General features: G+C 41.6%; 1 protein-coding gene across 1 annotated transcript in view; it reads right to left on the bottom strand.

Moving 5' to 3' along the window:
* Positions 1–2,792: 2,792 nt before the first annotated feature.
* Positions 2,793–24,054, bottom strand: part of LPAR3 (lysophosphatidic acid receptor 3) — a 76,671-nt gene continuing 55,409 nt past the window's right edge. The window contains exon 3 of the mRNA XM_029948119.1: positions 2,793–3,277. Coding sequence (XP_029803979.1) covers positions 2,949–3,277 — 329 coding nt within the window. The 3' untranslated portion in view covers positions 2,793–2,948. The remainder of the gene's footprint in view (positions 3,278–24,054) is intronic.

Raw genomic sequence — 24,054 nt, 5'->3', positions numbered from 1 at the left:
CAAGGACAATTTGTAAAACTGGAAGGAGCCCTAGGGGGTTCCAATTTAATATCACGTTCAGTTGTCTACCAAGGGGATATAACTCCTTGATAAGCATCTTGGAAGTCAGATACATGTTTGCAAGTTTTAAGTTCTTTTTTAGTCCACAGTGAGATGGATCATCCTGCAAAATGACACTTTGGTTATTTTTACTCCAGGTTCTAATAGGGCTTGAGATTTTCACTAAGTCACCTTCACGGTGTTTTCATGGGCTTCACATCATTACGGTTATCCAGTCAATTAAAAGAGGGTCAAGCACTCTTCTCCCCCACCCTGAATGGTTAAAGAATTAATGGGCTAATGAGCACAAAACACTTTCAACCTCATGACATTAGTCTACAGACCTGGGGCATGGCATGCCCTGTAGGACGTGGGGTGGCATCAGCAGATGAACACAGCTGTGCCACCTGCTCCCATGTCGCCCCTGCCCGCAACCACCTGACACTGATACTACTGACTTCACCTCATCCTGGATCCTGGGTCATCCGACCACAGGCTATACACATGCTCAGTATGCCCGGTGAAACAGGGGCACTGAAATTTCTAAATTTTGATTGTTGGTATTTACAAAATGCATCAAAGAGCTGATTGTGAGGGCAACTAAAGCTTTGTTAGAGGCTTACATTTATTCTATGGTTTAGTATTGTTTGTATTTGGAACAACACAAATGGGGGCCATAATCATCTTAGTACTTAGGCTTCTAACATTATCGCCCCAAGTCTACCACTCACTTTTTAAAAAATTTCACCAAAAATGTCACCAATTTATTTCCAAAACTTCTTTCTTTCCAAGCAGGCAGTCTTCACAATGAACCAAATTCTCTCACCCACACATAAATGCAAACACTGCGGCAGTGCTACAAATCTAAGGCAATTGAATTCTGGCTGGCTGGGGAGGAACCCAGGCTTTGAATCAAGGGTTGGTCTGAAAAGGTCTAGATCGAATTGTTAAAACCATTGTCTCCATGACTTGCGGGTGAGCTTGGGGTCCTAGGATTTGAGGGAAATGTGTTCTTTATTTTTTTCTCCAACTAAGAGACGCATTGCCATGCTCTCAGTGAGCCCTGTGACTGTTGCCACTTGTCAATTCCAAACATACATGACTTCTCTACTCTTGAACCATCGCTGAGATACGAGTGTGCACATAAAAAAAGCTATATACTTCCATCACAAATTTCCCACACTTGGATCCCCTCCAGACACTATTCTGAACACTGCATTCTGCTGCAAGGTACTAAAAATGGTACTTTCCTCAAAATAAAACCTTTAAAGATCCCTTAGTAGCTATTCGGGGACTGGAATTCAATTTCAATCCTCCGCCCTTTGGCCAGCTGTAGATTCGAAATGCTTACATAAAACACTGAGAGTATGTACTTCATGGCAAATTTGATTTTTCTTCTGCAATAGAAATGCGTGTTATAGTTACCACAGACTATATTTTTACTTAGAAAATACACAAAGCAATAATGCACCTCAACAAGAGAGAACAAATTATTTTATTTTATAGGTATTTTTGATACAAGCTTCGGATATACTCCACTTACTACATGGAATTTGTGACATCTACACCTTTGAATCATAATACTCTCTACTTTAGGCCATTATATCTAAAAGCAGAACTTTTCAAATCCTTTTATTACAAGTAGTTCTTGCACATAAATGTTACATCACAATAGCAAAAAAATGTAAACTTCTTTTGCAAACTACATAAATATTATAATAGCTGTCTTGAAGTTATTCTTATTTTAAAATCAGAATATATTCTAAATGCTTTATATAAAAAAAACTTTGGTCAGTAGCCTGTGTGTCTGAAACATTTTTTTTTCTTACTGACTTGCCTATCATGTTGCTTACATATTTGAAGAAAATTTTAAAAGAGAACTCAGATCAAAATTCAGTCCATATGTAAGTACCGGAAATAGGTCAATAACTGTGGGCAAAATATGAAATGTGAAAATTATTCCGTATACTAAAATCTGACAAGTCATCAGTAGTACGGAAATAACTGAAAATAAGGACGCAAGTCAAGCTCATATTTGATCCTCTATGAAAGGAATTCAGCCCACTTATCAACATACCTTTTTCTTTGCTGTATATCTGTTTGCAAATGAACCACCTCTTTCTCTTTTCTGTTAGAGCACAACAGGTCATTTCCACAGCTATAGTTCTAGACTGAAAAGTCTAGATGGCCAGTGAATTCATTTCACAATCACTGTCCTGGAGGTCTTTAAAGACACATTAGAAATGTGTAAACACACAGATGTGTATACACACCCATGTGCTCTTAGGCGATCACATCAAGGCCTTTTTTTCTGCTCCCAGAGAAGTTTCTAACACTTATATTTTTTTTGTTTGTAAGTAAATCTTCTTCCTCAGAATGTTCTTCCAGTTAAAAATCAAGTCTAATCTGGAGACCTTACTGATTTTTCTGAGATTCCCACTGAACACCTCGCTACTGGCCATGGTTTCTTTGAGGGCACAAACACAGCTGAAGCATTTTAAACGCTGTAAATGCATGCAGCAAGAACGACACAGGCTTTCCAAGCGGCTATAGCAGGTGGCTCAAGTGACATTATTATTTATCTTTGTCTAAGCCCTCTAACAACATCCATGGAAAATACAGAGAATGGCTACAAGATGGCGGCGGGGCCCAGAATGGTCCTCCAAGTGGCTCACAGGACTCAGGAATCCGCTGCGCTTTCTTCCCTCTTTTGTGCATTTCTCTAAATGCACCATGTCCCCACTTTATGGCCCATGCTTCTAAACTATGTAAAATAATTAAAAAAAAAAAATCTGCCCGTGATTAATTTAGACCCCAAATAACTCTGTAGGTGGGTGTCATCAGACAGGTAGCCATTTTCAAGAGCTCCTTTCCTAGAGGCGGCCTGGGGGGCACAGGGACACCCCCGCTCAGGAACTGCTCTTGTTGCAGACGGTGCCTTGGCTGATACTGTCTTCCTTACACTGGCTGCTGGTGTCGCTCCTGCTGAGGATGGTGGAGGGGAGGCTGGAGAGGCGTCTCTCCGGGTTCCTCTCCTGAGAGAAGCAGCAGATCATCTTCTTCATGGTGCTGTACATGTCCTCGTCCTTGTAGGAGTAGATGATGGGGTTCATGATGGAGTTGAGCAGCGCCAGCAGCAGGAACCACCTTTTCACGTGCTGCACGCCACACTGCGTGCAGTTCAGGCCGTCCAGCAGCAGGGCCACCAGGCCCGGGGTCCAGCACACGACGAAGGCCCCTGCAGGGAGAGAAGAGAAAGCCAGGCTGCTTATTTTGATTTCTTCTCCCCCCCGGCCTTCAGGCAGTGGCATCAAGGGACCTTAAGGATTTGTTTTGACAACTGCAAAGCAAACTTCCACCCTTCCTCTGAGCACTTGAGACCTGGGCTCCTTAGAGGCAAACAGCTGGGCACGTCCTTGCCTAGTAACTATGTTCTCTTTCATTCCTCGTCTTACCCAGGGGTTCCAACTGGGGGCTCCTATTTACCTCCCGCTTGCTAAGCACGGCTCATACCTTATCTCTGTCAGTTCTCTGAACCACACGGGAAGGCTGCCACAATCATTACACATGCTTTGCAGATGAGAAAACCGAGGCCACACTCCAGGAGTAGGCGTGGAGAGGCCTCACACCGTTAGCCCTACGCTCTGCTGTTCCCTAGAGCAGATGTTCTGGGTCACCTGGGTGGCTCAGTAGGTAGGCATCCGACTTCAGCTCAGATCATGATCTCGCTGTTTGTGAGTTCGAGTCCTGCGTGGGGCTCTGTGCGGACAGCTCAGAGCCTGGAGCCTGCCTCGGATTCTATGTCTCCCCCTCAATTTGTTTCTCCCCCACTTGTGCTCTCTGTCTCTCTCTCTCAAAAATATATACACATTAAACATTTAAATCAGATGTTCTGCTTTGCTGACGAGACACACTGCATCTGTGGCGTTCTCCTAGGCTCTTAACTGAAGTCTCCTGTCCACAAACTGTATTCTTTATAAATCTGTGTTGATAGTCTGAAAGCACTGTGTGCTGTTTGATATATTTGTAGGCCATCTACTTAATACTCTGCTCTGGATTAGGGTGTTTGTTCTTCTTGTCGTCAGAAAGAAATCTTCCCGTTTCATGATGACATAGAAATGTGCTTGTAGCCAATTTATTTATTTAGCACAGACTTAGAACCATGTGCACATGAAGGGTAATCTCTTCTGAGGCACTGGATATCTGATCATACTTAGCTTACCACTAACTAAGCATTCTGACATGGTTTTCCTAAAATATGAGACATAGGTTCAATATTCCCCCGAGTCGCCATCACCTTGGAAAACAGTGACAGCTCACATTTGTACAATGCCTACTATGAGGGAGGCACTGGTGTAAATGTTTTTCCTCAATTCACAGAACCACACTGTGAGGCAGACATTGTTATCATCCCCGGGAAACTGAGGCACAAGAGAAGTAACGAGCTCACCAGCACACATCTCATTGTGAACCTTGGCAGTCTTTCTCCATATGGTTTCTTTCTCCCCAGCTCCTTATCATTTCTAAATGCCCTTGCTTATCTGTTCGATAGACATTCACCGTGAGCTAACAATGTGCCAGGAACTGGTCTGGGCACTGAATGAGGCAAAGACCATGCACTCCAGGAGCTAAAGTGCTAGTGGGGAGACAGAATAAACAAGCAAGGCTGTAATCATATCACCAGCTAGTTATTCTTACTGGTTAGAATTAGTCCCTGACAGTATCCCTCTTGTCGCTTTATCTTTGTTCCGAGAGATACAATAATAAGCAAGTCAGGTCAAGAGTTGTAAAAAAGGCTGTGGGAGGCTGTGAAATGCCGGGAGCTTGGGGTCAGAAAGGTGTGCCCGGCTCCTCACTGTATGAACTCCAGGAATGAGGCAAAGCGCTGTACTTCTCCGAGCCCCTATCCCCTCATTTATAAAAGCACAGGCACTCCCGACTGTGTGGGGTGGTTGCGAGGGGTCAGAAGTAGTGAAAAGTGGTTCCCAACTCAGAGTTGGGTTCACCAAGTAGTGATTATCATGAGAGCTTTGTCAAAGACGTCTGCCAGATTAGATGTTCAGGAGTTACCAGGAGGGTTTGAGTCCCCATTTCCTAATTCCAGCTCACTGGGGCTTCCCCTTTCACTCCATTCTGTATCCTTTCTGGTCCGGCTGACATATGTGAATAAAGACCGTGGAGATAAGAGACCAGAGTGGGTCCTAACATAACGTCCCCTACGACTCTGGAGACCCCTGTCATCTGGCTGGGGTTTGGCCTCCTAAGCTATAAGTGAGGACTCTGGGCAAGTTTTGGGTTTTTCAAATTTAGGGCCAAGACACCTTAGTGATAACGGATTTGGACACGTTTGAGGATTTTTTAAATGAAAGAATGGAATGGAGTAGCTCAGAGCATATGTACAGACCAAAGGAAGTTTTGTTTCACACAATTTTTGTTTCCATTTTATCTACTATGTTAATGTGTGTTATGAAGTAAACTATTATTTCTTACTGCTGGGCTTTGTCAGAAAGTTTGGAAAATGTTAGTTTAGATCATCTTTACTGCCCCAACCAGCTCCAGTGGTCTCTATTTCCCGTAACAGTAACATTTTTGTTCTCAGCTAGTCCCAAGAGAATGTTACTATGTTGTCAAGAGGCAAGAACTAAACAAACAAGACATCAAAAGCTGGGGTTGCCAATTTTGATGTGAGACTCCTTTCTGTGTGAAATTGCAGAATTCCAAAGAAATTCCGGTAGGAGAGTTCCAAGGTCCTTGTGTTAATGGGAAAGGGGAAAAATCTGATTAACTTTATACTTTGTTAAATATGCATGTCAAAATTTAATAGAGTATATAACTTCCAAACCAATGGAAGGGGAAGAATGGAGCCAAAGGAAAGGAAGAAAAAAAGATCTCAATTAAAAACGGGGAGTGGTGGTGGATATGGTCAAATATAGCAAAGTAGGACAAATAAAGAACAAAAGAAGATACTGGAAATAAATCCAAATACACTGATAGTCAAACTCAATGTTAATTGTGGTCTTGTGGTTTTCAAAACAGGTGAGCCTAAACAATCTGATGTCTAATATTACATCCTTATGTAGTAAAACCAAAAGGGAAAAAAACAGGACGATTAACATTAAATTTAGGACACGGTTATTTCTAGAGGCAAGAGGGTCACGGGGGTAGGGCACAAAGGCCACGCTAAAGATATTGGTAATGTTCTTTTACATTAGGTAGCAAGGACACAGATTTTTTAAAGTGTTTTTTATTCTTTTAAGTGTTATTCTTTGTACTGTATATATATCTTATATAATTTAGTCTGAATGATATTTTTCACACAAACACATATACCTGTCAAAAAAGGATAAAAGTAAATTTCCAACATCTTTTCCTAAAAACTTTTTATTTATTTATTTATTTTCCCATTTTTTCCCTAATGTTTTTTTTATTTTTGAGACAAAGTATGAGCGGGAGAGGGGCAGAGAGAGAGGGAGACACAGAAAGGGAAACAGGCTCCCGGCTCTGAGCTGTCAGCACAGAGCTTGATGTGGGGCTGGAACCCGCCATGAGATCATGAAACTCACTGAAGTATGATGTTTAACCACTAAGCCACCCGGGCACCCCTTAAAAACTGTTTTTAAAATGGAATTCTTCTTAAATCATAAAAGTTTTTTCCCCCCAGAATGAAACTCTGGTTTAGATTAGTCAAGGGACCTAAACACTCTAAATAAGTCTCCAAATTGATGCCTTGCTTGTCATAATGCAATAATTCATCTATTTTCCCCCTTTGTACTGAACTGCATAAAATGATTCATTCAATCAATACTTGCCAAACCTTTCATTGAGCAATGATTATAAGAATTTTGTATTTCTAAGAATTTTATATGAATTAACCATTTAATCTTTATGGCAACCCTAGGAGTATTATTAACACTATCTAAAAAAATTAATGCTATTCTCATTTTAAACATAAGGGAGCTGGAGCATAGAGAAGCAAGGTCATGGGTTCAAAGCCACACTGCTGATAAATGGAAGATTCAGGAATTGAACCCAGGTATCCTGTCAGCCAGAGCCTGTGTTCTTATCCACATGCTAGGCTGTTCAGCAATGGACACAGACTCTTATTACTAAGGTGACTGATGGGGAAGGGAGAAGGGTACTTTTGGCCTGTAAACTTCCATTCATGGTATGTCATATCTGACTGTGACGCTGCATATGTCACGATTAAGTCATTCTCTGGTTTGCTAACATAAAGATTTTCTAGCAGGCAGGCAGGGGGGGAGGGAGGGAAGGAAGGGAGAGAAGGAAGAAGGGAGGGAGGGAGGGAAGAAGGCAGAAAGAATTCCAACAAAAATATAGGCTGGCCGTAGGAGTAAGAAGCAACAAAAATCTGCTGACCTCTCCTTTATACTGTTTCCAAGAATAACAGAACACAAGTCTTCTTTGACAGAGCAGCCGAGTCACCCTGAGCTGCGAGAGAGCCTGCGCTTTGGCCTGCCGTCCGTGGTGATGGCTGCACGCACGGCAATGACCCTGGGAAATACACCGCTTCCTGACTCCTCCACTTGGCAGCCAAGTTCTCCCACCAAACACATCTCAGAGAAGATGCACGGTTTATCTAACAGTTCATTCTTTCGGGGGGAGGTGGTTAATGTGTGTCGACAGCTAGTTATGAGACACCCCCCCAAAAAACAATTTAAAAGGAGAAGAACAGGTGGGGAATGGGTTTGGCCTTGGGAATCTGTAATCCTGGAGAATTCTTAGAGAATGAAGGTGATATCAAGAGCAAGCAGATGGGCACCTGGCCTATTTCTTAAATGATGATGGATCCTGGGAAATATATATCAGTCAGTCCCCTCTCAAGTTCCAAGAAGTTTTGGAAGAAAAAGCTAATGCAAATGTCTTTTGAGTATTTAGACTCAAGCAAGGCTCAGACCATGGCTGCTGGGAGTAAGCAGAGTTTTCAAAGAGAGGTCATGACAAATCCTAAGCACTTTTTTTTTTTTTTTAAATCAGGCATTAACAAATAGGAATGGATCCAAGGTGTCTATTTGGGAACCAGTGGAAAAAAAATCAAGTATGTTCCCCTTGGAGGAGAAAGCCTGGAAGGCCATCGTGTAGAAAAAGAAAGTGCAGACTTATCCTGGGCCATGGCAGAAGGTCACCCTGAAATAGAGGGAAAAGTACAGAGAGGCAAGACTTGGATGTATGAGTTCTTTCTACGTAATGACACTGTTTAGCTGGGGAACTGGTAGTTCAGTCAGCAGAGAACCTTCCCTCAGCAGACTACCTCCTTTGCCTGCATCATCCTGAGATGTACAAAGGGAAGGGATTTTTCCTAAATGAGAGAGGGTTAAGCGGCTTCTCAACTCTTTTCCAAGTAGAAAATTGCCATATTATACAAGACTAGGAATTTCAACTCCCAACAAAATTCAAACAAATTTGACTTATTTCCAGGACACAATGATCAGACAGACAGTATGGCTAAACACTATGGAGATAAAGACGTTGAGCTAACTGCTCCCAAACCTGTCCAGTTATCCGAATTACCAAGGCAGTTTTTTGATAATGTGGATTCCTTGGTCTGACATCAGACCCAACAGTCAGAACGTCTGTGGTGGGGGTGTGGAAATCTACAGGACTAAAAAGTTCCCTGGGTGGTAATGGTGCAGAGCCGTTTTTGCAAACTATTTCTCTATGTTGATCTGACTCAACATGGTTTAATCAAGCCAACCCCGTGAGCAAAATCATAGACTTCATAGATACTTAGCAAAAAGTCATTGAAAAGGAGATTTCTTTACAATAAGCATATAAGCACCTCTAGACATGAATATCTTCAGCTTCTACTTGGAAAAATGTTTGAGCACATCATATACATGTACATAAATGTACAAACACTAGTAGCAAAACTGGACTACAGGCAAGGCATGCACAGTCCTCCACTGGCCCCTGTGGGCTCTCTGGTTTGTCCTACCAGGAATGCCTTCCTGCCTACTAATCCAAGGTCCACGTTTCTCTCTAAGCTTAGCTCATATTCTGCCTCCTCCACAGGACCTCCCCCATCACCCAGCCTGCAGTGATCATTCCTCCCTCTCAACTCCTGTGGCACTTTCTACCGACACCCACGTGGCACCAACATGTTGCCTGCTTCATGCACGCCAACATTTCCCGAGAGCTCTGGGCCAGGCAGTGTGCGCAGGGCTTAACACACAGCGGTCATTTAACACTCACAGCCCTGCGAGGTTGCCCCTCTTACTGTTATCCCAAGCTTACATACGGTGATTTGAAGTTTAGAGTGGCTCAAGAATTTGTCCTGGGCCCAGATGCCAGCAAACAGAAGAGTCATAATTTCAACCCAGGGCTAACTCCCTCATGCAAACTCCTGGGCCTTGGCTGGGCTATCCTGGAGGTAGTCTTTAATACGCATGTCCTATTTCCCAGGCCTGTTATATGCTCCCTAAGCATGTGGATATGCCTTACCACAGTCTGTACTCTCAGAACTAAGTATGGAGCCCCACACTCAGTCGCAGGGAGGTTGAAGGTGAGTGAAATTTAAGAAGAGCCCTCCCAGGGCCAGAGACTGCATGAGCTGTAGCATTTGCTGTTGGGAACAGTGTATACATAGTCCTGGAACCTGGATGCTATTGGTGATGATTCTGACTGTTATCAAGGAAAGTCTCAGGTGAAGTGATAGCCAGTTGAGCTGGGTATTGAAGGTCAAGACCAGCAGTGCAGAAGTGAGAAACAGCATGATGCACTGGGAGAATTCCAGATAGTTCAGAATGGTTTTAACCCAGAAGGGTGATTGAGGAAGTATGGTAAAGTCTCAAAGATGACACGGGACAGACCCATGTTTCCTACTGTCATCTTCATACCACACCCCTACCCTCACACATATACACACACCAGGCACCTCTGAGCAAGGGCCCTGCGAGCAACACTCAGGAGCTGAGATTTATCGTTAGAGAGCAGACCCCATAAGCCTTTACTCTCTGGTGTCCGTTGTGTGTAATGAACCAATTTCTCTCCCAAGCATCTAGAACGGTATGAGTCAAATATCATCCTTGAAAAGACTAGAAATATCTCTACTTTCTGTGGTTCATAAAGGAATCCCATTGAGAAAGCCTAGATCAGAGGTTTTTCAGACTCCATTGCAACTCATTAGTGAGCTGTGAAATCAACTTAGTGGGCTGTAACTAGCAATTTTCTAAAAGATGAAGTAGCACAGAACAGAAAACATCAGAGCGCATCAAGTATAGTAAGGGTATGTTTCATGAAACTTGTTTCAGTTATACACAAAAATGTGCATGTGCACTGGGCCATAATACGGAATGCATGCTATTTCTTATTGTGGGTCCTGATTTCAAAAAGAAAAAAAAGTAAAACCCACTTCTATAGATGAGCAGTTTTTCAAGTCAGTTTTTGAAAAAGTAGAGAAACACTTCCCAAAGGATATCTCTTGCCAAAGTTCAAGATCCAAACTTCTCTAAAGAAAGAGCTGGGGAGCAGGAGGAGGTGAGGGGGGTTGAGTAGAGCCCTGCACAGCAGAGCCCTGCTCCACACACGTACACACGCTGAGGCGCCCTGGGGGCCCCTCTGACCGCTGTGTGACAACTACAGCCACAGAATGGCCGTTCCCTGAAGGTTTTTAACCAGGGGTGTGGATACATCTTATATTTTAGAGTAAAGCTTTCAGTGCTTGGGATGGACTAAAGGTTAAGTGGAGCTCAAAGTCTGTATCAGAGCAATCTAGCAAGGGTAGGGGCTCTGCCCACACCTACCAAGGGAGAATCTGATGAAAGTAAGACCTGGGCATCTTCAGGTGGAGTCAGCTCCCTGGGGAATGCTTTAGTGTAACAAGTGTGAGAACCACTGGCCTGGCCGGGAGACTCGACTGAAGACTGGCTACAATTCAGGTGAGAATGGAAAGTACGGGAAGATGAGTGCCAGCAGAGATGGACAGAAGCAGATAGTTACCAGCAGACCAAAAGGAGGGGGAAAGTGGAGGACTTGATAAGAACTGGATGTGAGAACAGAGGGAGAGGAAAGAATCTGGGTGACTGGGTCACATGTGGCCCTGATAACTGGTCATAGGGGGCAGTGGAGGGACAGGCTTAGGAGGAGGCAGTGTTCAGTTTTACATGTGTCTAGTGTGTACATGACCTGCCAGAGACGTGCACAAGGCAGCCGGCGGTCCGAGAGCTCCACATTGAAATGTTGACTTGGGAGTCACCAGCAGTAGGTGGCAACTCTGGCCATATGTCGTTCCACTAATAAATATTTACTAAGCAATCACCTACCATGTGCCAGCTACTAGGAGTGAACATTTTCATGATGATTACATTTGGATAACAAATCTAATTTCCTTCTATTGCCAAGTGACAGGTCAGTTACATTGACAAGAAGCAATTAGGTTTTATTTCAGTGAGGCACTATGTTCCTTCAGTACCTGTTTAAGAGACTCGCTAATTGTCCAATTAGACTATAAATGAGCTTTACTCTGGTAATTAAATAAACTAGTTTCAGTGCCATACTCAAAAACCAGTATCATGAGTTCAATGTTAATTTTTAAAGTACAGTGAATCATATACTAGACTATGCAATTACAGTGCTGAAATGATATTTAATGACTGCAATTTGAGGTAATCAGAAATATCAAATTAAGGAATGTCTAACACTTCAGAAGATAGAATTATAAATGAAAATACTGGTGACAAGTCAAATAAAAGATCTTCACAAGTCCCTAATCAATATCCTGTTAGACAGTTTATAAAAGCCCTCCTCTCTTATTTGGAACTTTTCAAAATACCTCAAAAAACCCTCTGGTTAATACTTTACCCCCACAGTATACAGGAAGTCAGAAGGAAGAAGACCAGTCCACGAAGGGCTTCTCACTGGAATGTATTTAAGATAGTTCAACATTCTTGGGATTTTGGAGACAGGATGTACAGAAGACAAAGACTTCAAGTTGCACAATACCTGTTCTTCAAGACCTCTACTTTTTTCTAGTCCACTAGCCACACTTGTAGCCATATTTTCAGCTGTTTAAAAATTCACAGGGTGCCTGGGTGGCTCAGTTGGTTTAGCGCCCCACTTTGGCTCAGGTTAGGATCTCACAGAGTTCGTGGCTTCGAGCTCCGTGTCAGGCTCTGTGCTGACAGCTCAGAGCCTGGAACCTGTTTCCGACTCTGTGTCTCCCTCTCTCTCTGCCCCTCCTCTGCTCATGATATCTATCTCTTAAAAATAAATAAATGTTAAAAATTCTTTTTTTTAAATTCACACATGCAGGGACACCTAGGTGGCTCAGTCAGTTAAGTGTCTGACTTTAACTCAGGTCATGTTCTCATGGTTCTTGGGTTGAGTCCCTGGTCGGGCTCTGTGCTGACAGCTCAGAGCCTGGAGCCTGCTTCAGATTCTGTGTCTCCCCCCCTCTCTCTGCCCTCCTCCTCTCAAAACTAAACAAACATTAAATTTAAAAAAATCACACATGCAATTAAAATAAATCCTGACATGTGAGTGGCACACAAATAAAACATCTATACCAATTAAAGCAATCACTCACACCGAATCGTCACACTCTGGCACATGGACTACTCTTTTCATCAAACAGGAGGATGCATTTTAAATATGTTCAGTCTGTTATTCTTTGTTTTTAGTCCAGGAAAAAGTGGCAAGGCACAGGCAATAATGCTAACCTAGTAAGCCACAGGGCTGTCTGATTTACTAAAATAGAAAATTACAACTCTACATAAAAGTCAGGTTGCGAACCTCATCCAAGGGAAGCTCTCCTGTTATTTGAAAAGAAACTTTAAAAGTAAAAATTTTAAAGTAAAATGCTATTCTTGGTCAGAAGCATTACAGAGTATTTAAGTGTGAATACTCTTCATGGCACCAAATAATTTGTTTGATAATTTTAAACTAACACTTCCAGATGTGGTTTGACTCTTAAATTCATATTTGTTTAGCTGCAGTGTTTCAGAAATCCAAGAATTCAGAAAATAGATTGTCACATATGTGAAAGGCATGAAAATACATACTTTAAGTAAACCTATTTTTACTACAGAAAGCAAGAAAATGCTAAGACACTTCAAATAGAAGATGAGCAGGTAAGCATTCCACAAATGATTCATTTAACACTACGGTCACTTTTGCTGGGCCTTTTGACTCTAACAACTGGTTTTAGACACTTGCTTTAAATTTGTGGCCAGCTTTGGAAAACTGAAAATCTCAGTGCCCAGGGGTTATGAGATAAAATTTAAAGGAGAGGCATACCAGCTAGAACCACAGCCTAGACCTAATGCTAGTGTTTAACTCTGGGCCACAGCTGGGAATCATAAACTGAATAAGGAACACCATCTCCACGTCCAGATTCTACTTTAAGCACAATATGTATGGACCAACAATACCTCAGAACCTCACTAACTATTATATCAAGAACTCTCTAACATCTAAGAAAAGGTGTGAGGTCAGCTGTGTGCATTGGGACAGTGACCGCTATTTGCTTGGTATAATTTTAAAGATGGAAAGATCCCAACTAGTCTGCCCAAAGGTCTGACATTCTTGCTGAAGTCATTTCTTCGGACTAGAAAGGTCTCTGTTGCATCCTACCTAAAAATGTTAACATATTAAGCTGTAGCCATATACTATTTTATCTTGTAAATGGTCATTAGCACAGAGCACGGTTGGGAGGGGATGTTAAAGGGATGTTATCTTTGATGGGGTTGAACATTTTCAAAAGTATGGGACACTGCATAGAAAAACTGGCTTGCATACAATATGAGATTCTGGATGAAATACCAGATGGCACAAAATACCATTCTAGATTCAGAGGAAGGGAACAGGAATTAGGAGTACGCTTGACCTAGAGAAAGTTGGGCCTGGAAGAGCACAGCATGTTATAGCTCAGGACCTACAATGTCACGATGCAGTTTCACCCTCCATCCTGTGCTCCCAGCTGCCATCATTAATCCACCCCAATACCTGCTTCTGAATCCACAGATGGCCTTAAATCCTTCACAGCACAGCGCTAAGCTGCCTCTAGCCATCAGATGGAATTTGCCTTTGGGACAAAACCCACTTAACCATCCTGTTACAGTAAAAAGAGCATAGGCTGGAGATGAAGCAGACACTGAGTTGACTACGCGCAAATCCATTCACCTTCCTGGGCCTCCTACCAGTTTCTAAGCTATATAATGATACTGACTTGACAAGATTTTTGTGAAAATTTAAGGAGCTAATTAATGCACACGTGTCCAACACAGAAACTCCCCAGAAAATGGTACTTCTGATTGCTCAAATAGTGTTGTTTATTTCCCTTGCTATGCTTCCTAAGGCAATTCATAAACACAATCTGGTACAATGCTTCAGTCACTGTTGTGCACCCCCATGTGCACACATACTCACGCACACACAATTTATGATGCTCGGTCCTATTCACATTCTCAGGAAGATCCCTTTTGCATCTTATTCAACTTGGGATATCCAGTGTTTAGCCAAGCACCAGATAATAGTACTTACCCAAAGCTTACTTCATGAAGAAGTAAAGGATCTCAATTTGAAACCAGACCCTAGAGTATGCTTTTTAAAGGTCATTATGTTTCTCTGCTCCCAATTTCTTCACCTGTATGTTAATGGAATTGGACTAGAATGACCTGCAAGGTTCCTTTGGGCCCTCACGTTTGATGGGCTGAGTTTCACACAGGGCTTCCTTCAGTCATGGCCAATGCGTAGTCCCAGTAACTGAACAGAAAAGTAAATACAGATGCTCTCTACAGTGCCACGTGAGAGAGAATTTTGTGGTAAATCTAAGAGGCAGTTTACATGATTCCAGCAGAAAATGGTGTCTGGGTGGGGATGTGCAGAATGCTCTCAGATACCAATGTTTATTCAATCGATGTACAGTGAGTATTTGTTAAGTGTCAGGCACTATGCTAATCACTACGCTAATCCTCGGAATAGCAAGCCAAAGGAGACAGGAGTAAATAATTACCATGCAGGGTGTGCACAAGATACGGTAAGAGCATACTGCCTGATGATTTTCCTGAGAGGTTAAATTACTGTTCTCTACAGGGTCACCATGAATTCAGTTTTTAAAGGGACAGAAGTGTTAAGAATACCCTGGGGCAGTGTAGCTATTATTAAGTTATTTTCAATATAAACAATATTTTTGATATATTAAAAACAGTATCATTGAAACATCAGAAGAGTTGAAAATAATATTGATATAAGCAATAATAGTATTGAAAATAATACTACCAATGTAGAAGATGTTAACAGATTGTTGAACTTAGAAAAAAAAAGTTACAAAACACTATGGGTATAGAAGGAATCTATTCTGATTAAAAAGAACAAGTTAAGGAGCGCCTGAGTGGCTCAGTCGGTTAAGCAGCCAATTTCGGATCAGGTCATGATCTTGCGGTTCGTTGAGTTTGAGCCCCGCGTCGGGCTCTGAGCTGACAGCTTGGAGCCTGCAGCCTGCTTTGGATTCTGTCTCCTCTCTGCCCTCCCCTGCTTATGCTCTGTCTCTCAAAAATAAATAAATGTTAAAAACAATTTTTTAATAATAAGTTAAGCATGCATTTGTGTATGGACATGTGTGCACTTAGCAAAGACCACAAAATATAAAGTATTTCCAAATACCCTAGCAAATATAATCTGCAAGTGCTTTTTACCTTCTTCCTTACATCTTTCATTATTGATTGTCTTTAATTCTTTGCTAGGAGCATATCTTTTTTATAATAAGCTCTCACTAAAGCTATTTTTGTTTCTTTCTGGGTACAAATATATGTGCATGCAGTAGATTTCTACTGTGAGAAATACCATAAGACTGATCCTAGGTAGCTGAAAAACAAGAAGGTCAAGACCACCTCTCCTAACAAATCTCTTAATGGGGGTTTTACTCCAGGTTACCTACAGATAGTTTACTAAATAGAAAAAAAGCAGAGTAAGAGTCTGAGAAAATCATGAAATGGCAAAACCATGTCATAACCTGTGAAGTAGAATCAATAAAAACCAACTATGTAAAAAGTGAGGTTTATCATTGCAGTGTTAATTAAAAACATCCTCCGCTAGTTGCACATTAATCACAAGGTAAAGAAAGAAGGACACACTATGATCACTTCTCCTCTCTCCAAGAGCGTGTGTGTGTGTGTGTGTGTGTGTGTGTGTGTGTGTGTGTGTGTATTACAACAAAAATGTATTGAGCTCCAAGAGGAGCCAATGTTAGCGTTAATTACCCAGGACACAGAAGTAAACAAGATAGACATGGGCTCTTTCCCAGGTCCTGACTTCACCAGCTCCTTCTCGTTGTTAGCTCCAAGTATGCCCTTCGGAGAGGTCTTCCTTTGTGACAGTCCAGCCATTCCTAAAATATTATTCTGCTTGGTTTCCTCGTATCACTCTCTGCAGTGATCTTCTTTATTGGTTGGCTGGTTGACTGATTTACTAACTGCCCGTCATCCCCAATTGGAAAGTAAAAATGAAAGTGGGGCCTTTGCCCACTGAATTTACCTGCAGGCATATTCCATGTATCCAGTACTTTCTAGTTCCTTTTTGTAGGTTCTGATTCTAGGAGTCTGGAGTGGGGCCCAAAGAGCTGAATGTTTACCAAGTATTCCAAGGGATTCCCATACGCACAGCAAATGTGTGAAGTGTTGGATTTTATATAAACCCAGGTCTTAACTCTAATCCACCAATCCAAAAATTTGATGACCATCCCACTGAAAAAATGGTTTCTTAGGGATCCTTCTGCTGGAAAGGAAAAGTCTTTAATTCTGATAGATTCTGTAGAGTCATGTGAAATATAATTCAGTAATACTGAATGGCATAGACCTATAGGAGCTTATGAAAAACCATTATCAGTCTTCTATTCAAGAAAAAATATTGTTGGTAAAGCATATGTCATCAGAAAAAGAAAAAAATTGGAAGCATATTCCTAGTTTGCATTGAGCAAATCTGCAAAGTCTGATAGAAGGAATACAAGCCACGCTTCTGTGGCTTATGTATATTAAGCATACACATTAGCATACAGCCTTAGGTAGGAGGACCTAAGTAGAATATGTGTGAAAGAGAACCCTGAAAGGAAAGACAGACATTGCAAGAAATACATGCAGAGGTCATTAAGGTATCCTGTAAGAATCTGGAAATAGGAGAAAAATGCTTGCTCTTGGAACTAAGCCCTAAACCAAAGTCACATTGAAGAGATAATATGGTCCGTGGACCTGCAACACCTTTACTAAAATCTGACTGAAGGTAATAACATCTCAGGAGAAAGAATGTCACTGGAGCCAGAGATGCCTAGACAGACCTTATGCAATTCCCAGGGAGAAAAGTTCTTGGCCAACCTCAGTCTGTTCCTGTGGATGGGAGGTCTCTAATGTTTTGATTCTGTGCAAAAGGCCGTCTATGACTGTAACTGGACTTGCCAAGTATTGAGTGTCTGAACCTCTTGGTAATTAAGAGAGAGTGCAGGCCACAGGGAGCAAGGAAGAAAGCAAATTGGTAGTGGCACCTATGCGTTGTTCATATTCTTGCCTCTGTCACCTGTACTGCCAGTTGACCCCCTCCTTATTCTTTCAAGCCCAGCTCATCTGTCACCAAGTGCTCTTCACAGCTTTCCCCAGACACTCCCCACAGGCTGAGTCAAATGTTTGCATGGCACTTTCCACATGCTTACTGTCAAATCAGACACCACGAAGGGCTTGTCCCTCCACGGCCAGCGAGACTGAGAGCACCTGAAGGGGAGAAATGCTGCCACAGTCACCTTGGATTCCCGACACCTGATCGAGACTGGATGCTTAGCAGGTGCTCAATTTTTAAGAATGCAAGTGAGGAGAGCTGGAATGTCACAGATGGTAACCAGAGGCGACAGAAGAGAACAAGTAAATATTCTCTCTGCTGGGTTTTCACTTAGAATGACAGCCCCATGTACTGGTTTCAGACAGAACATTTCCTGGGCAATCGGCCCTGATCACGCTTCTGTGCCATCAAGGTAAGCTCAAAGTTACAGAACCACAGGAGACTCTCCTTAGGAATTTACTCACTAGCCTTTTCCCTCACTGTGCGGGTTTGCTGGTGGAATTCATAATATACTTTGTCATGAGCACAACTGATATATGTAGCTTTGAATACTCATAAAAGCCCATTTCATTCATACACGGTTGGTCATTTCCTAGGTAATTCTTACCAGGCTTACTGCAATTTGATTTGCAGTGATGTTTCATGGATTCATTCTTGACCAGTTACACCCTTTCTAACCCTGCTAATGTGTGAAATAACTCTCAATAGTCTCCACCAGAACAGTAAGCCTCGCCTCGCCTAAGGCCCCGCCAATTCCCACAAAGGGGATCAGAGGTGTATCTGTTTCTTCTGGTTATTTCTGCAAGGCCCTTCACTCCTTTCCCAGATTCCATATACCTCTTATACTCTGTATTTGAAAATAAACTAAACCTTAAAACATATAATTTCTTACTCTATTTACCCTATATAATACATGTACATAGACATATGCATATACATGCACACTTTAAATACATAATTTGTTTTATGTTATATATGAGTATTTAATTCAGAATTGATAAGATAAAGTGCTGGTAAAAATTTCCTTTAGAGAAAGCCTGAACATTCCAGGCCATTGGGTGGGAATGCAGTTCCCTTTAAACACTGTTTCTACAGGAAATTAGATTGAGCTTAGTTTATATCACTTTATCCTGGAGAGCAGGCAGCAAACTTAAATGTGAGGACTATTTGTGCTAACAGTGCGATTATTACCTAACGATCAAATCCTCCTATGGGCAGGGATGATCACGGTTCTCATCTGTGTTGCCAATCAGAAAGTGCTTCCTCCTCATCTCAGAACACCTACGCAAAATGCTAAGGTTCTCTTTTCTTTCTTGAGGTCTTCCTGGAGTCATTAACACATTTATTAATTTCAGCAACAAGTGCTGGGCAAACAAGATGCAGTACCTGCTCTTAAAGTGTTTGCTCTCTACTAGGGCAAAAAGGGCACGCACATACAAGTAATGACCATTAAGGCAATAAATGACACATGGCAGATGAATGGAAAGGGGAGATAGTACAGGAACTCAGATAAGAAATCCCCACATGTTGAGGTGACTCAAGACCTGATGGAGAGAACAGGGTTTAAGGGGGGGGGTCATGAAAATGCAGAAATTATTAGAGAGGAAGAATACTCTTAATTTGTCCCCCAACCTCTGACTAAATGCCTAGTATGTAAATGCACCAAACACCTTTGGGGTCAGACACGTTGGTGCTTTAATAACAGAAAGTTGAGACAACTCCCAGGGTGCATCTCACCCAAAATAACTGTAAACCATGTTATCATAGGTACCTGGAAGGCCAAGGTCTCCTCCTCTGAATTGGGATGGTTTATTATAATCTAGAACAGAGGAGTGTGCAGCTCTTCTTATAGCCCGTGTTTGTCCACATTTGAGTTAATCAAACTCACGTAAGCCATATAAGCCACATTACATCACTGTTTGCAAGGACCCTCTCTTTAAAAAGCTTCTTTTACTATCCTGATAATCAAATGAGATTAGTAAGCCCAAATGTGTAAACAACAATAAATAATTTATAAATTGTTGATCAGTGAAGAAGAAACATCTAAATCACAGAAATACAGATGAGAAAGATCGTTCAAAGCTTAGAGGACTCCTTGAATTAGACCATCTCTTTACAAACTAATCAAACACACTAAATTCAATAAGTGGCAAACACAAAAAGTCCAGGAAACTGTCTCACTCAAACTATGAAACTAAAGGCATCATGATATTCAAATAACAAAAGGCTCATCTCTTTATCCCTTAGCCATTCCCAGGAAAAACATGACCTGCTGCCCCTTTCAACATATCCCTTTTTATTTTACTGAAACAAATGTGTTTCTTATTGTGTACAATGAATACTTGGTGTTGTTACCTAATGATACACATATACTGAAGGATTTACTAGTTCGGTAAACTTGGATAATCTACTTAAACTCTTAAGCCCTGCTTCCTCATCTGTAAAACAGAGGTCATAAAATACCCATCACGGGGTTGGTGAGGCCCCAAGTGAAAGAACGAATATAAGGCCTTTCAGTGCAACACAGGGTCATTGTCATGATCATGATCTCTTTCTATTGCTCTAGAAAAGACCTTTTGTGATCTAATATTTGGAGAATCTACCATGGCAATGTTCAGAGGGGTAATACGACATAGTGGTCTCACAGCTTGGCCTCTAGAGATAGACTGCTAGGTTCAAATCTAAGACCTACCACTTGCTTTTGGGAATCCTTGGACACTTTCTCATTAAACCTGTTTAACCCGCTTGTACCTTAGCTCCCTTACCTGTAACAAAGATAGTAAGAATCCCACCTTCTGCGGCTGCTCTAAGGGCCAAATGACTGATTAGGCATAGAGTACGCAGGTAAGTGCTTGGCACAGAGTCAGACTTGATGTGTTGGCCTTTTGCTGATCCTATTCTCTAGGTTTAAAGATGGTCAGAATCACACTCAAGAGTCTTGGAAAAGGTGAAAAAATACTAAGGTACTACAGTTATGTAAGATGCAAGAGGGTCCTGTTGTTCCCTAAGTAATCCCAGAGGATTTTAAAATAAAGTGAGTCTTGGCGCACCTGGGTGACTCAGTCGGTTGGGCGTCCAACTTTGGCTTAGGACATGATCTCGTGGTCTGTGAGTTTGAGCCCCACGCTGGGCTCTGTGCTGACAGCTCAGAGCCTGGAGCCTGCTTCAGATTCTGTGTCTCCCTATCTCGCTAATCCTCCTCTGCTCACTTTCTCTCTCAGAAATAATCATTAAAAAATAAATAAAATAAAGTGAGTCCTTTAGAACACAGCTGTACAGAAGGAACCAAGTGAAAAAGACATGAATGACAGGAGTAGTGTGCTGAACCCTCAACTACTCAGCACATTTCTATCACAGCACCAGAACCGCTGCAAACATTTGTTTCCGTTTTCCTGCCCATTTTCTCTAGTAGACCATATATTTAAGCCAATTTACTTCTGTATCCCTAGTTCTTAGCATAGTGCCTGACGTAAGTAGGCACTTAGTATTTACTAATGAGTGAATGATCAAATCAGTGGATACAAGAATGGTCTAACCATAGGTGTAGGTATTTGCCCAAGTGCAAGAAGACCCCCTTTTTTTTTAATATTTTTTTTAACTTGGGCATCGTTGACACAAAATATTCCATTAGTTTCATGCACACAACACAATCATTCTAAAATCAAAGACAAGAAGCAATCGATGTTGGTAAGTACATGGAGAAAAATGAACCCTGTTCATGAGAATGTAACTTGGTGTAGCCACTGTGGAAAACAGTACAGAGGTTCCTTCAGAAGCCTTTTTAATATGAAAAGAGCCAAACTGGACTCTTGGATCACTAGGAGGGAGGCAATAGCAAGGGAGAAGATAAATGAACAGGTGTAACGTTCCTATATCCTGGAACTCCAATTTCACAGTTTCTAGTTTTAATTGTATGGGGGTTTTATTATGAATCATCTCGTTGGCTTGGCTATTCTAATTAGCCCATCCCGAGCTACTGGATTGCACAGCGCCTTTGGCAAGATGGTTTTGTTTTTTGCAAATGATACATAGCCATGCAACTAAAGTAGTTAATACCTGTGCCTACTTCAAACGAGATCAAGTTATCATCCCATACTTATGAAACAAAATCTCAACAGTCCGTAAATATAATAAAAATTTTCAGAGTCATAGACTGAGACTTGCAAGAATTCTTGTTTTTTAATTTTTTAATGTTTATTTATTTTTGAGAAGAGAGAGACAGACCATGAGTGGAGGAGGGGCAGACAAAGAGGGAGACATAGAATCTGAAGCAGGCTCCAGGCTCTAAACTGTCTGCATAGAGCCTGACGCGGGGCTCAAACTCACAAGCTGTGAAATCATGACCAGACCTGAAGTCGGATGCTCAACCGACTGAGCCACCCAGGTGTCCCAAGAATTCTGAAAGTTGGTCTATCTAACCTCCTGTGCAGTGAAAGAATCCCTAGGTAACACCAGACATGAGGGTCACCTAACACTTACCTACCACTTCCAAAAAGAGGGAGCTTGCCTCAGTGCACTAGGCAGCCAGTGCCATTGGAGAACAGCTTGACTTTTTATAAAGTTCTTCCGGTAATGGCTAAAAATATCCTTTCTGTAATTTTTACCCTTGACCCTAGTTGTAACTTCCAAACCTCAGAAATAGAATTTACTTTCCAGCTAACAATTCTTAAAATATTTTAAGGTAACAGCGCTGCCCCCCTTCTCTCTGTGTGATGACATTCCCCCAATTTCTTCATCTGTTCTGGATCCTTCAAAACCCCCATCACCTTCCTACAGGCAGGACGACACTGACAATATTCCTCTCCAAATGTGAGGTCTGGGACTGGCCTTATGGCGCCTCCGGGGACTTACTCGTATCCAGAGAAAGCAGGACAATTTCTTCTCTAACTGGATTTTTCACATTTGATTAACATGCCTGTGGCCATATTCCCTATTGGGCAACCACACAGCATCATGTCCTCTACATGATGGCATTTCTGGTCAGTAGAAAACCTCGTGTCTTTCTCCTTTTTTCCCCAAACATGCACTATTTTTTAAAGGAGGTCTTCTTACCCCTGTGGCTATGTAGTTGCAAACAATGTGCGCATGTATGTGTTCTATTCAAACCTAATGACCAGATCTATTCTTATAAAATGCTGTTCTTGTTTGTTGGGGCATATCATTCTACTCTGCTGACAGCTATTTAAATCTGGAATCTCTTCCCTAACATATTAGCTATTCTTCCCTTGCTTTGCCATGTATGCAAATAATGCTTTTTAGATCTTCTCTAAGTCATTGCTATTTTGCTGGGGATATAGACCACGTGCAAGAATTCTGGCAGTCCTTAAGATCCTTGCCAGGTTGATATCAATCCCGTCTTTTAATTTTTTTTTAATGTGTATTTATTTTTGAGAGAGAGGCTGGCAGAGTGTGAGTGGGGGAGGGTCAGAGAGAGATGGACACAGAGAATGTGAAGCAGGCTCCAGGCTCTGAGTCCAGAGCCTGATGTGGGTCTAGAACCGACAAATCACGAGATCATGACCTGAGCTGAAGCTGGACGCTTAACCCAGGCACCCAGGCACCCCTCAATCCTGTCTTTTAATCCCCATGCTTGAGATGCAATTGTTCAGTTACTGGGGAATCGCCTAACTGTTCTGTCATCCTGCTCACAGTTCTTCATAATCAGAATATTATGTCCAATTATCAAAGGCCTTCTTAACATCCACATACATACCACCGACAGCAGTCTCTTTATTCACCTGGCAATCTTTTCACAAAATGTACACAAATTGCCATGTGTTCCATTTGTTCCATGGGTTAATTTGTTATTTCATTGATGTGGGTCTTATGAATACTTTTTTTTTAAGTTAAAAATCCATTCTACAATTTGCTGACCATGTGATTCTTCATCAAACAGTAAAGGAGTTAAGCAATATAAATTCATGACTTATTTTCTGAATTCATACAAAAATCACTCACATTTATAAAATATTACAAAATCTCCAACCATAGTTCAAAAATGAAATTTAAAGTTCACAACTGTTATATTTTTTTTTACCATATACATTGTGTCCTGAGAAAGAATAATAACATTTCATTTTCAATCACTGTAATAGCTTACATGATACTTTTTAAAGTAATCTCTACACCCAACATAGGGTTCAAACTTACAACCCCAAGATCAAGAGTTGGGTGCAGCACTGACTGAGCTAGCCAGGCACCCCACTTACATGGTACTCTATGTGAATATGGACAGTTAGCATTTACCAACATGTATCTGTCTTTCTCTTGTTTAAAAAAAAGAAAAAAAACTTAAAAAAATGGGGTTATAGAAGGTCAGCAAAGGGTGGGTTTGAGATGTTTGGGTGGGTTAAGTGGGCATTTTGACAACATGGCTTCTCCTTTGGCATGTTTAATTGTGATGTTTCACGGACATCCTTGCAGTTGAAGATGACACTTTTAAAATAAAATTCTCTCCTA

Source organism: Suricata suricatta, chromosome 8 (genome assembly GCF_006229205.1).
Source record: "Suricata suricatta isolate VVHF042 chromosome 8, meerkat_22Aug2017_6uvM2_HiC, whole genome shotgun sequence".
Classification (NCBI taxonomy): Eukaryota; Metazoa; Chordata; class Mammalia; order Carnivora; family Herpestidae; genus Suricata; species Suricata suricatta.
This window is presented reverse-complemented; position numbering and strand designations above follow the sequence as displayed.